We start from the raw sequence: 14,331 nt of genomic DNA, 5'->3' as shown, positions 1-14,331 counted from the left end.
AAATAAATGTTTTATATATGTAAAATAAAGGTTAGAGACTAAAAACAATGATTTAAAATTTGGAAGAATTAAAAACAAAGAAAAACATTTTACAGAAACTAAAATAAAAATTAATATGTTTTATAAAAATTAAATTGAGTAATTCAAACTCCATAAAATAAAAAGTTATTAAATTCACTAATTTTACATTTACCAAAACATATTTAATTTGTTCTCTTGTCTAGAGTTATTTAATGACACATTATATGTTCTTATTAGTTGCATTCATTATCAAATTACGGATTTTCTTAACAAAAGTTCTAAGATTTTGATCATATTTTTTTTAAAATGCTAGACAAGTTCTGGAAAATAGTTGAAAGGACTTTCTGGCTGCTATAATATTGTCTATATCTATATATAAGTATGAAAGAAAATCTGGTATTCATAACAAAAAGAAAGCTACAAAATCAGGAAAAGCTACTTGAGTGAATAATTTGCAAGTTATTTGAGTAGTGGTTAACGCGTTTTCTATGGTAATTGATACTCACATTTTGACTAAGGAGATAGCAGGTTGAAAAACATGTCTCAGAAAACAAATGACGAGGCCTTATTATATTTTGAAATCGTCTGTAGCAGTAGTATACGAACTAGTGCAAACTACAAAGCTGGTAATCACATGTGTTTCACGGGGACCAATTGAATCGTTGCAGGTACGTTGTCTCCTTCAGGGGTAGCTATTTTTCTAAGAAATTACCAATATTGTAAAGGGTGGTTACGTAGGAACAAAATCTTAAATCAACAAGGAAAAGCGACCTCTGGCTTGTAATTAGTTACTGGGTCGCTACGGCTATTGTCTATAGCTTCTTTCATCTTAGCTCCAACCACTCCAACCCAGTACATTCTGCATCTTCACACCTCTAACCCTCTTTTGCCTCTGCATCAAAACCTTCCTCACAAACTAAACTATCTCTATTAGGAATTTATTAATTAATCAATGAAACAAATAACAACCAACCACATCATGAATGATGGACCAAATATAACAAAATTGAACCAAATCGTTCTCATTAACGTTATTTTCAGTTCTAGTCTATAGGCTTGTAGGAGGGTCAATGTGTAATGTAAGGTACTAATTCAGGTCACCCTCAACGTTTCCACCCCTACACATTGCTTCAACTATCTCTTATGCTATTCCAATACTTCTTTAAATTCAAGCCTTCTTCCCCAATTCTCTCCCAGCCCACAGAATCTCTCACACCAGACACAAAAAGGAGAGAGCTTCCAAACCATCGTCATGAAGAACACAAACACCAACACCAAATTCATCCTTCTCCACCCTTATATCCAAAAACAAGGAAGCTCCAATCGCTTATGGCTCCTAGCCTTTATATCAATCCTCACCCTCGCTTTCCTCGTCACTCTCATTTACACCAGAGAATCCACCTTCATCACCACCGCAACTTCTTCGGTCATTGCTTCTTCCAGTGCCCCAGTTTCTGGTCTCGGAACTGCTCCTTTGCCCGCCACCGTGATCAACACTCTTCTCCACTACGCCTCAAAATCCAACGACACCAACCGCATGCCACATTCAGACCTCAAACCCATCTCTGACGTGCTCCGCAAGTGCTCGTCCCCGTGCAACTTACTCATCTTCGGTCTCACATCCGAAACCCTTCTCTGGAAAGCCCTCAACCACTACGGCAGAACCGTGTTCATCGACGAAAACCGTTATTACGCTGCATATTACGAAGAACTGCACCCAGAAATCGACGCCTACGACGTGCAATACACCACCAAGAGAAGCGAGATGAAGGAGCTCATAGCCTCTGCTAAAGAACGGGTAGCCAACGAGTGCAAGCCAGTGCAGAATCTTCTGTTTTCAGACTGCAAACTGGGACTCAACGACCTTCCCAACCACGTGTACGAGGTTGACTGGGATATCATATTGGTGGACGGGCCACGTGGGGACTGGCCCGACGCCCCTGGAAGGATGTCGGCGATCTTCACCGCTGGTGTTCTGGCGAGGAGCAAAAAGGGTGGGAACCCTAAGACTCATGTGTTTGTGCATGACTTCTCCGGGGAAGTGGAAAAGGTTTGTGGGAGTGAGTTTCTATGCAGTGAGAATTTGTTGGAGGCAAGTGAGAATTTGGGGCATTATGTGGTGGAAAGAATGGACGAGAGCAGTGTTCAGTATTGTAAGAATCACTCTTCTTCTGGGTCAGGGAATAATGCTTCATCAACGTAACGTAACTACTTCTTTCGCCATAAGAAAGCTGCTCAGAATCATGTTAGTCACCATTGTTTCGCCATCCCTCTGGGTATTTATCATCCTTTTTCCATTCCTACATTTTTGTTTATTTCTTCCTGGCTGGGGCCTGTAAAAATAATTCTTTTTTGAATTTTCCCTTTCCATTTTATGCCTCTCAAAATTGTAATTTCTTCTGTTAATTCAAATTTCCACTTTTCAATTCAGGATATGCATTACCAAATAGACAGGATATTGGAATTTTATATAAAAAACATTACCTACCGGCTTTTATTAATTTAAATTAAAGAATAATAACAAAAAAAAAGTATGTCTTGTCTAAATTTAAAATGGCTTTGTTTGGTTGCATGTGACGGTAGATATTAAATTTGCATGTCGTGGTTTGATTGGCTTATGAAATATTGTCTGATGCAATGAAACACAGATTATGTTGGGTTTGCAATGCTTTCATAGAGATATAATTGATAAGACATTGGGAATGAGGGTGGGTGTAATGACGTAGAAAGTTGTCTTCTCACTTTTAAAAAACAGCGTTAGGTACATCAGTTAGTTGTGTGATAGCCACCTTAATACACCTACCTTTCAAGTTTAAGGTCGCTTGTAGTTGGAAGGAAGTTGCTTCAGCAACTATTCGGCTGTGTTTTACAAGGGAACTTGCCCACTTGCCTAAATCAACTTGGTTTGCTTAAAACTCAACTTAATACTTGCGTTGGGCCTCTTCGGGCTATGACCTTGCCTCCAGCCCTGATATTTTTGTCAAGAGGGTTACCTCTCCACCTCTCTCCCTACATTCCCACATTCTAAAAATTTTCTTTTTCAATAAGTTTCAAAATTTATTGAAGTTTTAAAAAAATTCTTCAACAGATTTCGAAAATGAATTTTGAAATCTGTTGAAGAAAAAAAATTTCAATAAATTTTGAAATTTGTTGAAGGATTTTTTAAAAACTTTAATAGATTTTGAAATTCATTAAAAATTTGAAATTTTTTTAACAGATTTAAAAATTTATTAAGATATTTTTTCTTCAAAAGATTTTGAAATCTGTAAAATCGAGGATGTAGGATTTTTAGAAATATAAGAGGTAGTTTTGGAATTTTAAAAAAAATGTGGGGTGTAAAAAGAAATATGGAGTGGTGTAGAAAGTAATCCTCGTATAGGCGCATGTTGAAGTAGTTGCGCGATTGCTTCGTGCACCCCTTTAATTTCTACCTGTACTCTCTAAGCTTTTGGAATTCTAATTTTTCCCTTACGTGTTTTATTTGAAAATATTCTGCTTCGTGAAGACAGTAGTTTGTGATGGTTGCTGCAACGGGGAAAGATTTCTCAGACAAACGTTGGTGGAGGTTTGGTGATTTGTCAAAGTCAAAGAAGGTCGTGATTAGTATATTCAATAAAGGAAAATATTTTGGAAATATAATTGAAAAAAAGTGATCCAGAATAGGTGTTGGAGGTACGAAATGTATTTTCGGATTCATGTTTTTGGAAGATAATTTAACGTTCTGGAAAGATCTTTCCAGGAGTATTCAATTAGAGTTTCGGATTGAAAAATCCACGTCATTTCTAGAATAATTATGTTGAATTTGTTTTTTAGAAAAATATTTCCGAAATAAGTCTTTGCTTATTTAAGCTGATTTACTACTATAGCAAATTGAAAAACGAGTGAATATGTTATTTATTTTTGCTGATCACAAATGATTTTAACAAAACTTACAAAAATTGAAAATTTAGTTAATTTTCACCTTACATTTATATGGTTAGTATATTTATGTGATATAATAACATAATCATAGTCAACTATATTTCAATTATGTTATATTATGAAATGTAATAACCAAAAATAATAAAATATAATAATAAAGGAAATAAAAATAGTAATAATAATGAAATATATTAGAAAAAAATATGTTACATATGTTAAAAACAGTTCTTGACAAAAATATTTTAAATGATGAATAATTGTTAGAAAAGTAAAAAAAGTGACAAAAATATTTTAAATGTTGAATTATTGTTAGAAAAGTAAAAAAGAAAAAAAATACTGACGGTTAAAAACTACTATAAAATCTACTCCTATTTTATAATATCATACTTTAACAATAAAAAATCACCACAAGATATGTAATATTTTATTATATTTTAATATTTATTAAAGGATTAGAACTGTAAAAAAAGAAAAAATATTTTTTAAAGCTGTTAAATTCCAAAAAGTATTTATTAGTTATTTTTAATTAATTTTATAACTAATATTTTAATAGTTTGCTTTATTTAAAAGCACAGGCCATACAGCACAAAAATAATCTCCTTTTTAAGACTATATGACAAAGTCACGCGTCCACTCCTAATGCAGAAAAAGCTATATGCTAAGAATACAGCTTTATTATTTGTTATTATGCAACTTGTTCATTTATTACAGCAAAAAACTAATTGAGTTCGAGCAATTTGATAAAATAACGAGACTCTGAGCCAATTTTAAGACTTTGAGCATTATTTTTCCATAAATACTGGTGGTCCTTCCCCGTTATTTTACTCGCTTTGCATACTGCATAGTTATTTTTTCATTTGTGGTAATAAAATATTGATTGTTTAGCTATCTTTGTTTGAGGAGTCATCGAAAAGGAATGGCAGGAGGTTCATTGATGATGACTTATAGTCTTCGTCTCCTAGTTTTGTGTCGTCATCGATTTTAGAAACAATCGAGCCGAATAATGGTTCATCTGATGACTCAACTAGTGTAGATAGTGATAGGATCATGTGTGAGATCTCAACTAGTTTACGCTATGGTAGGTTGAAAATTGACGCCCGTAACGAAGGGGATAAATGTCAAGGCACCTTGCTCATGATAATAGGTTATGAATTGGTGTCCCACGAAGTGGGTGAGTATGTCACCTGCTACCGTACAGAGAGGAACTTGGAGGATTGGGCTAAATGAGTTTCTATTGTGCGAAATGAGAAGGATGCCTCATTGATCAAGCTGACAATTTATAAGGGGAACGAACATGTTTGTCATGGGAAGGGGAACAACACTGAAGATTTTTTTTTCATGTATATTTTTTCCTTCGCCTAAATGTAGGTTCGGGTTCCCTTCACCAACTTCTAGGTAGTCATGTTGCGGGAAATGAACTTGACTCCCACCCAAATACATCTGAACGGTTGGACGTGCATGTAGGCATTCACGGTAATATGCACCGCTCTGGACCTCACCCCTACTTCGTCCAGTTTCCTCCATTTCTTTCGCACTTGATCAATTGCCAAGCAGGGTTGGGTTTCTTTAATCTCCATGGAGGGGAAGTGGTTGTTCAAACCGTATGTGACCTCCTTCAAAGTGTTTAAGACTAAATATTTTAAGATTGTGATAAACGAGACTCGTCGATCAAAATTCTTTGAAAGTTATCTTTATTATTTTAAAACTAAGAGTCCCTAGATATTTTAAGGTATCTTTAAAAGTATTTATGATTAAATATTTTAAGACTGTTAAATATTTCTATTTTAGCCAGGAAATTATATGAAAAAATATTTTTATTTTGTATAATTAAATGTTATAATAATAAATGTTTTTAATCTACAATTTATAACAAATGTATAAATTATATTTTAGATTTAGAATCAATCATTCAACTTGTGAATTCTAGGTTATTTTTAATTATTGAAATGATTTAAAATTAATAAAATTAAATTTAAAAATAATGTATAAGGGATTGCATCGAAAGAATTAATTAGTTAATAAGATTAAATGTACAAATAAGTTGAAAAAATTATCTAGTGACATTGAAAAAAAGCTGTCTATTGGATTAGCGTATAAATGTGTATTTTATTTTTAATTAAAATCCCTGCATAGATTACTAAAAAGAAAATCAACAAATTCAGCATAGATTTATCTATGTTCAGATCAGAGTATCTTATAGGACGCTCTTATCGTGCAAGCAAGTTTGGCAATAGAGGAAAAGCTTGTTAAGTTTAGTAACTAAGTTTGCAAAGCTTGGTTTCATAATAAAAGTTATTATCACATATTATGACTTTAGTTTGAAAAACTATGCACAAATCATTATGAGTCAAAATGGCTTTGATTTAATTGAAAATCGTGGTAATTATATAAACTTTCGTTTAAAATGCTTAGAAACAAGAAATTATTAGTCCTAACAATTTCGTCTTTTCATAATTTTACGAAGAAGTCCTTGTCACTTGTCTTCACTCAGTAAAATTAACTATCCCATTTTTGTAATTTAAGAGATAAAGTACACATTTTTGTAAATTTTTCCTAGGACAACTCTGTTATATCTGGTCAGATATAAATGTGCCACTTCACCTTCTTCCATAGCTCACACCAATCACAACAAGAGAAGTATTTTGAGTTTCAGAGAACCATAATTCTCCTATGGCGACGAACTTTAGTTCCATCCCTGTAATTGGTAAACCCCCTTTCCACCATAACCCTCATTATCGTTACTTTCATCTTTTCCTCAATTCTATCTTACGTATTCATACTCTTAAATTCTGTTTTCGTTTGATAACATATATATACTTTGGTTTATCGGAATTTATCTAAACATGTTACGATGGCATTTGCTTCGGATGGTGTGAAGTGGAGAATTCGGGAGTAAAATATTCAGTTTAGAACTCAGAAGGAACATTTTGTATTTTGGTGTGCTAGGTTCAGGATCTGATAACTAAGAATAGTTTTTTATGACGGTGATGCAGATATTAGTCCACTTTTGGCTAAGGCAGATGATCCCAAAATGGCCGAGGACCCTGGTGTACTCGAGGTTGTAAGACAATTGGATAAGGCTTGTACAGAGGCAGGCTTCTTCTACGTGGTATTTGTCTGTTGCATCTATTAACCCCTTTTCTCTTCTATGGTTTCTTTACGCATTTCGATGCAAGAGAGCTTTGAAGCAAGAAATTCTTCCACAATCATATGTATAAACTCTTTTTTTAAAGGAACTTATTATAGACTTTTTTTCTTAAATTTCTCTTTTATCGCATTATATATCTTACAATTCTATCAGTTTTTTTCTCTTTATATATATTTCTCGGCATTCATGAAAAAGTTTCTAGTTATTTTTTTATATTTTGAATTGAAAGTCAAATTGATACAACCTTGCATAAATTTCAGTGCGTCTACTACAACTTCTTCTAAGAATAAGATGTTTTGAACTTCATGTAGATTCCAAATATAATAAAATAGTGGTTCCATTGCTAGAGTACGACATATAGCTTATATATCTAGAAGATTGAAATGATAAAAGAAATCTGATGGCTCACAGTAGATGATTATACCTTTGATTTCGGATACCTAGGTTAATTTGATAAATAACGTTTATGGAAGCTTAAACCAAACTATATTGCTACCAATAGGCTTTGCTCTGAACAGAATTCTTCAGTTTAACTCAAAAATTGACTACTCTCTCATTTCTTGAGAGTCTGTTTCGTGAATAGGTTTATTGTACTAGTAATATTGCATAGAATATTAATATCAATCCATGAATGTTTCATCTCCATTTATATCCCTGCGATCAAGTTGTTGCTACTGAAAATATGGCACTTAGGTCATTTTGTGTCTAACGTTCAAACCCTGCGATCCTTGATTGACAGAAAGGACATGGTGTTCCGGAGACTCTCCTCAAAGAAGTTAGAGATGTAACGCGCGGATTCTTTGAACTTCCATATGAAGAAAAGGCAAAAATCCAAATGACTCCGGCTGCTGGATACAGGTTTGCTTGGTTTACGTCGATTTACTTTGTATATAAGTTTCAGTTCCGATCATGAGGTTTATGCATCAAATTTCTACTGATAGTAACTTGATGTCTAATGCAGAGGTTATCAAAGGATTGGACAAAATGTAACCAAAGGTGCACCTGACATACATGAAGCTATTGATGTAAGTCCTATAGTTACTTGGCATAAAAGAGGTTGACACCCTTACAAAATTATAACCACTTGTAAGTATTTTAATACAAATTACTAATACATTATTATATTGTTAGAGTAGGTTGTAAATTAAATGTATTTTGTTTTGTATGGTTTCAAAGTATAATTTTGGTTACGTTTTTTTCGGGTATACATGTCACAGAACTTCCACGTTGAAATTTTTTAATATCATTTGCATTAGGCTCATCTCAGTGCAATTTATAGTCAAGTATAATTTTATTTCCCTAAAAGTGGCAACCTGTAACTCTTGCGTAATATAGCTCATGGATCAATCAAGGTATTTAACATACATGGTCTGATTTCGTCAATATTTCATTTTCTTTTCTGATTGGAGTCTGGCTTAGCTGATCCAGAATTCACTCTGATTCTAGTGATTCTATAAAGCAACAAATGACCCCTTTAATTTCCTTTAACAGTGCTATAGAGAAGTGACCAAGGGCATGTATGGAGATCTGGGCAAAACTATGGAAGGAAGCAACCAGTGGTACTTAGAAATAGGGATTTTCTGTTTATTACTGCGTGTGTTCCTCCACAAACATACTTCAATATTTAGCTAAAAATCAGCTCGAATTTCATATATACTTTTAATCCTGAATTTCTCATTAACTTGGAAGCTTCATTGAATTGGATTTATAGTCTATGGATACTTTAGCATGATTGATGCTCTTCTCTGATCTGGTTCTGTTACTCTAGCATTTGATTTACTGGACAAGGGAGTTGGATTTTGGAGTATTAGCATTCAGAAAGAAGACTTTCTGTTGCCAGATACTTACATCATTCGGTTTGACCCTCTTCAGTTTTTGTGTTCACCATGCAGGCCACAATATCCTCAACCATTCAAAGTTCTTATGGAGGAGTATATTCGTCTCTGCACAGGCATGTATTTTACTCATCCACTCTTTTTTTCCATCATGTTTTACAGTTAAATTCTTGATTCCTCACACAGTTCCTTTGTTAGAGCAGATCTTGCAAGGAAAATTATGCGTGGAATTGCTTTAGGATTAGGTGGGTCACCTGATGAATTCGAAGGTCAAAGAGCTGGGGATCCATTTTGGGTAATGCGGCTCATTGGATACCCAGGTGTATCATCTGTGAATGGAACACATGTTCTTAAAAATGACATTGGATGGTAATGAAATCCTGGAACTGGTTTTTCCAAATTTTGCCAGTCTTTAATTACTTGGATTGCTGATACCTTTTCCTTTGTTACTTATTCTTCTCCAATTCCTTGAATCAAAATAAACCCAGTGGAGCGCACACTGATTACGGTATACCTGTACCTTTGCATTATTATAAGTCGAGAATATCTGCCTGGTCATTGTCCGTGATTTTAGATGTTGTGTAACAGGTTTATTGACATTGCTGAACCAAGATGACGATATAAACGCACTCCAGGTATGCACTTATTTATGTCCCTTTTGTATTTTAAGATATACTCGAACTCCTCGTTTATTGCATGCAGTTATTGATTTGACCTCTACTCTTGTTGCAGTCAATCTTGTAACCATGCAATTATAAACCTAAATTTGGTAGAAATTATTACTTGAACCACCTGTTTTTTGGTCTCCACTAATCTTTAATTAATATTTACTAATTGTTGCTTAAAGATAGACTAACCACGTAATGTAATTTGCAAATGTAGGGGTTCCTTACAGTTTTAAATATCTGTCAGTGGTCAGTAGCTTCAGAGCAGATCTGTTGAAATCCCATTTCCTCTGTTGGACTATATTTCTTGAATAAAATGAGTTTTGCTGAAGTAGTTGGGATGGGAATGTAGGACAGGGTCACGAGGGTTGGCCTTTAGTTCATAGGAAAAGTGTAGAAGAGCTGAATATTTTAACTTGTGGGTCCCTTTAGGTCTAGTTTATATAACTTGTAGATCATGCGAGTAGGACAGACTAATTCGTATAAAAATTTTACAATAAAAAGTTAGTTCTCTTTTATTTTTTAACATTCTTACTTGCATTACTATTGGTTCTCATTTCCATAATAAGTATAGGAATAGTCTTTTGCTAGGAAATGTAGAAGCAATTATTTATACTTCTAGTTGGAAGTATAAATTTTATGAGTGTAATAAAATCTTTTTTAACTTGTCTTATATTACTTTTATTTTAAAACCATACTCTCATTCTTTAAATGTACGCAAATTATAAAAGAGAATATTATAATTATGAAAAAGTGGAAGATAAATTTCATCTAAGACTATATCCAATGTTATTGAAATGGAAACAAGCAAAATGATGGTTAATTACTATAATTTTTTAGTAGTTTAAACTATAATTTATTTGTATGTTTCCTTGTCAAAGATTAATTTAACTTTAATATATTTATTTAATATAGTTGTTTATTTAACTTATTTCAATTTTATTATCAATTATAAACTCATGGTTCAACAAATATATATATATATAAAGACATGAATCAATTGAAACAAGATTATTGTTGCAACATTTGTATTCAAACTAGCGTGCACACCTGTAGGCCAATCATTATGGAGGGTGAACCAATAAAACTAGCTCAAATTCTTATATGAACCAAACACTTCCGGTTCGCCTTTTGCGAGGGCCAGCCAATCCGTAGAAGTAGTTGATTCTTTCAACCAATACCTATTGACTTAAGTTTGCGTTCTGTATTTTATCTTCGATAATATTATATATGGTCCTGCAACTGTAACTTGAATCGAAAGACGTCCAACTAAAACACCTTGAGGCAAATTACGCACCATATCTGTGCTGTGAAAATTGTTTCAGGTGAGAAACCTATCTGGCGAATGGATATCAGCACCTCCAGTTCCTGGGTCATTTGTATGCAACATTGGTGACATGCTAAAGGTATCTTATACTTAATCTGTTCATCCTATAAATACAATCTGACATGGGTAGATAATCTCACTAAGTGTGGAAGAGAACTGCAGATATACTCCAATGGACTGTACGAGTCAACTTTGCACAGGGTTATAAACGACAACTCAAAATACAGAGTCAGCGTAGCATACTTCTACGAGGTTAGCCACATTTAAAATTTACATGTTTCGTCCTTTTCACGTGTTTGTTTCGGTCTTGTCACAAATATCGCTGCTGAATGGACAGACAAACTTCGATACTGCGGTAGAGCCGTTGGACACCCATAAAACGAGGGCAAATGGCAACAGGAAGTTCGAAAGACCAGTCTATGGAGAGCATTTAATTGGCAAGGTTCTCACAAACTTTGTTCTTGAGTAACCTTGTTTTCCTTGTTCTAATGTGCAAATAAGCCAGCCATCTAGATCTTGTCTAGCAGGCTTCTAGCTTCTATTAGACCTACCACTGCGGATCCTGTACTATTTTAAGTGCACACAATAATGTTATTTATCAATGCCTCCATTCTCAAAATTTATCACCCGAGTTCACAACTAGGACTTGTGAATCCACATATCCTCAGTTGTCATAAATCATACTTAGAGCACCAAGAAACAACACTACGAGGAGTTTTTTTTTTTCAGATCGTCGGCGTTTTAAGAACACAAACCAAATCTAACTTACGAAACGTTCAAGACAATCACGTAAAATTAATCCGCTCTGATCAAGCATCAGCGTTTTAATAGGGTACAACACTGTCAATTGGCAATTGCCATAAGAATGAAGACAAATACAACAAAAGAAATAAGAAAATGGATATTTTAACCATTCTTACTCCTAATTAATCACAACAAAATTGTATCTGAGTCGTGCGTAATCATGCTACCTTAGCCTGGCCTCATACCACATAAGATATCTTCATTGAGATTTTGGCTCAATTTCGAGCTCCAAATGTTGGTGTGCAGCCGGGTCAATCTGAGTAACTGTCCGATGTAAGTTCTGCTCGGGTATCTTTGTAAAGTGGGATCCTTGTACCTGTATCCCTAAGTCGATCTACCATGTCATAAAGAAATTCAAAAGTCAGTTTAGATTGCTTGTTTAGCTCCTCCCTGATGTGAGGCTGAAGGCTGAACCAGCCTCCCAACAATTTATGAACATGAGAACGAATCATTCTCCATGGCACAGGATACTTTTCACAAAGTTTCAAGTACTCTATTAGAAGATCTGCCTGGTCTAGTTTTCCATCCACATTGGTTCCTTCACTTTCAGACACCCATTCGGCAGTTCGAAATCCAGCAAAGAGAGCAGGATTTTCAAGCAGGGTCTCAGCAGAAAGTACCCCTTCAACCTCCGTCTCTTCCAAACAGTCTCTAACATCATTCATATGCCGTATGTTCCCATTTGCAAGGACTGGGATCCTGACTGCATTTTTTACAGCCCTGATAGCTTTCCAGTCTGCTCGAAATTTCTTCCCATCCTTCTCATCTCTGGTCCTGCCATGAACAGCTAAAAGCATGCAACCAGCCTCTTCAAGCATCCTAGCATACTTCAAAGTGTCTTCTAAATTGGGAAAGAGCCTAATTTTGCATGAAACAGGAACCTGTAGGTTTACAGCTAATTTTTCCACTAGAGATTTCACAAGAGGAAGGTTATCCATCAAAAATGCACCATAGTTTCCTCGTTTAGCAATGCGCTGCGGACACCTACAAAATCAAATCAAATACATCAAAATTTTATCAGAAAGCTAAAATCCAAGCACAGTGATGACAGATGACAATTGTTAAAACATGCTTGAAATAAAGAAAGTTTTGTATTTCTAAGGTGATAATATTCCATCCTAGCTATGTGGATGATCGCTAAACCAGATGAATACAGCGTACGGTGTAGGAAAGTTTTATTCAGAAGGAATCAAGGGTTTGAGCCAGAGCACGGTGTAGGAATAAGCTAAACCAGATGAATACAGCGTACAGAGTATTAAATTGTCAGAGGAATTCGAGAGGCTCTGCTTCTCTCATTAACCTTACTAATGTCTCTCTACCAAAAAACAAAAACAAATAAGAATTCCTAGTATGGTAAATACAATAATAAACTTCAGCTTACTTTCCTCCCTGGGAAATTGATTGAATTACACTAACCTCTCCTTTAAGTTTTTAAAAATACACTACCATCCCTTGAAACATGAAATGTGGTAAACTTCTATTCAAACAAAAAAATTCTGGTGGAAAACTATGAATAAAACTCCAAGGACATCTTTCGTTTCCATACAACTTTCAACTTCCATTTAAAAGGGATTCATGAACACTCATTCATTCCTTTCCATTTCCCCCTATTCCTATAAACTATGGCCCAAGTGGTTAACACAGGAGGTACTGAAATGAAGCAGATTTGGTGGAAAGAGAATGTAAATATACATTACCCAAGATTAATATCAACATAATCACAGTGAGGCTCGACCTTGCGTGCAGCTTCCAACAAAACATCAGGATCGTTGGCACAGAATTGAACAAAGAGCGGTCGATCCTCCTGCGGTTTCTCCCAAAAGTCACAACAAAGCAACACGAATAGTATTAACACGATTAGAAAAATGGGTTATTGCAATTTATCATACCTTGCAAGTGGTGAATTCTTCGTTCCTGTACTTTTCGGTCTCGGAGAAGATGCGGGAATGGAGCATAGGGGTGTAGGCGCCCTGGGCACCGTACTTGCGGCACAGCATTCGAAACGGCAACTCCGAATTGTCAACCATCGGGGCCACTATTAATCTGGGTCGGCCCAACTTGGCCCAGTGAGCCCAAGCCCGTTCCGCTCGAGACTCTCCGCTTAGACTCCGGGCCGGAAAACCCAAGTGCTGCTGATGGTGGTCGTCATGCGGTTGTTCTGCATCGAGACAAGCTGGGGTTTGAGCCATGAGAGGAGGAGATTGCGCGCAAAAGTATCGGTTGAGAAGGGGAACGGAATAGGGTTTAGGTTTCATCAATATTCGATGGGTTTTGCGAGCAAACCCATCGCCGCCATCGGATGGCTTCAAATTCAATACCAATCCACTAAATCATATTTCCGGCAATTTTAGGTATGTATTTGATTCTATTCTTTTTTTCAAGTTACTCCCCTTGGTAAAATAATGTCAACCTAACCCATACATTTTAACTAATATAAATCAGTATGGATGTAATAATTTTTTCCCCTACTTATCCTATAGCCAATATATAAAATATATTTATAGATATAGAAACAATTAAAAATTATCATTTTATTTAAGAATAATAAGAGTAATGAATCTCATCAAGAAACATAAATAAAATTAGAATTTCTTATCACTGATAGACATC

At 35.0% G+C, this 14,331-nt stretch overlaps 3 protein-coding genes across 3 annotated transcripts; 2 read left to right on the top strand and 1 right to left on the bottom strand.

The window, feature by feature from the left end:
- The first annotated feature begins 1,094 nt into the window (after positions 1–1,094).
- On the top strand, positions 1,095–2,451 carry LOC108336146 (protein IRX15-LIKE). Its single transcript, XM_017572493.2, has one exon. It carries the CDS (start codon positions 1,274–1,276, stop codon positions 2,222–2,224), a length of 951 nt encoding a protein of 316 aa, XP_017427982.1. The 5' UTR covers positions 1,095–1,273; the 3' UTR covers positions 2,225–2,451.
- A 4,038-nt stretch (positions 2,452–6,489) lies between these two features.
- Positions 6,490–11,536, top strand: LOC108319435 (probable 2-oxoglutarate-dependent dioxygenase At3g50210). The gene is made up of 12 exons (XM_017550568.2): positions 6,490–6,646; positions 6,936–7,051; positions 7,830–7,948; positions 8,052–8,115; positions 8,582–8,649; positions 8,983–9,041; positions 9,129–9,294; positions 9,414–9,433; positions 9,514–9,560; positions 10,916–10,996; positions 11,080–11,169; positions 11,255–11,536. Exons 1-12 carry the CDS (start codon positions 6,613–6,615, stop codon positions 11,384–11,386), a joined length of 996 nt encoding a protein of 331 aa, XP_017406057.1. The 5' UTR covers positions 6,490–6,612; the 3' UTR covers positions 11,387–11,536.
- A 156-nt stretch (positions 11,537–11,692) lies between these two features.
- On the bottom strand, positions 11,693–14,117 carry LOC108319427 (uncharacterized). The gene is made up of 3 exons (XM_017550556.2): positions 13,611–14,117; positions 13,419–13,525; positions 11,693–12,705 (listed from the first exon to the last, which is right to left on the bottom strand). The coding sequence occupies exons 1-3, from the start codon at positions 13,974–13,976 to the stop codon at positions 11,973–11,975; spliced, it is 1,206 nt and encodes a 401-aa protein (XP_017406045.1). The 5' UTR covers positions 13,977–14,117; the 3' UTR covers positions 11,693–11,972.
- Positions 14,118–14,331: the final 214 nt, after the last annotated feature.

Source organism: Vigna angularis, chromosome 1 (genome assembly GCF_016808095.1).
Source record: "Vigna angularis cultivar LongXiaoDou No.4 chromosome 1, ASM1680809v1, whole genome shotgun sequence".
In the NCBI taxonomy this organism is placed as follows: Eukaryota; Viridiplantae; Streptophyta; class Magnoliopsida; order Fabales; family Fabaceae; genus Vigna; species Vigna angularis.
The sequence above is the reverse complement of the archived record's forward strand: the minus strand, read 5'-3'. Positions and strand labels throughout refer to the sequence as shown.

Bases quoted from the DNA above. Each gene is read 5' to 3' on its own strand.
- LOC108336146 (XM_017572493.2), top strand. From the start codon at position 1,274: ATGAAGAACACAAACACCAACACCAAATTCATCCTTCTCCACCCTTAT.
- LOC108319427 (XM_017550556.2), bottom strand. From the start codon at position 13,976: ATGAAACCTAAACCCTATTCCGTTCCCCTTCTCAACCGATACTTTTGC. The intron at 13,526-13,610 runs GTATGATAAATT...GAGAAACCGCAG, and splicing joins AAGAATTCACCACTTGCAAG to GAGGATCGACCGCTCTTTGT. The intron at 12,706-13,418 runs GTAATGTATATT...TTGATTTTGTAG, and splicing joins TATGTTGATATTAATCTTGG to GTGTCCGCAGCGCATTGCTA.
- LOC108319435 (XM_017550568.2), top strand. From the start codon at position 6,613: ATGGCGACGAACTTTAGTTCCATCCCTGTAATTG. The intron at 7,052-7,829 runs GTATTTGTCTGT...CTTGATTGACAG, and splicing joins AGGCAGGCTTCTTCTACGTG to AAAGGACATGGTGTTCCGGA. The intron at 10,997-11,079 runs GTATCTTATACT...AGAGAACTGCAG, and splicing joins ACATTGGTGACATGCTAAAG to ATATACTCCAATGGACTGTA.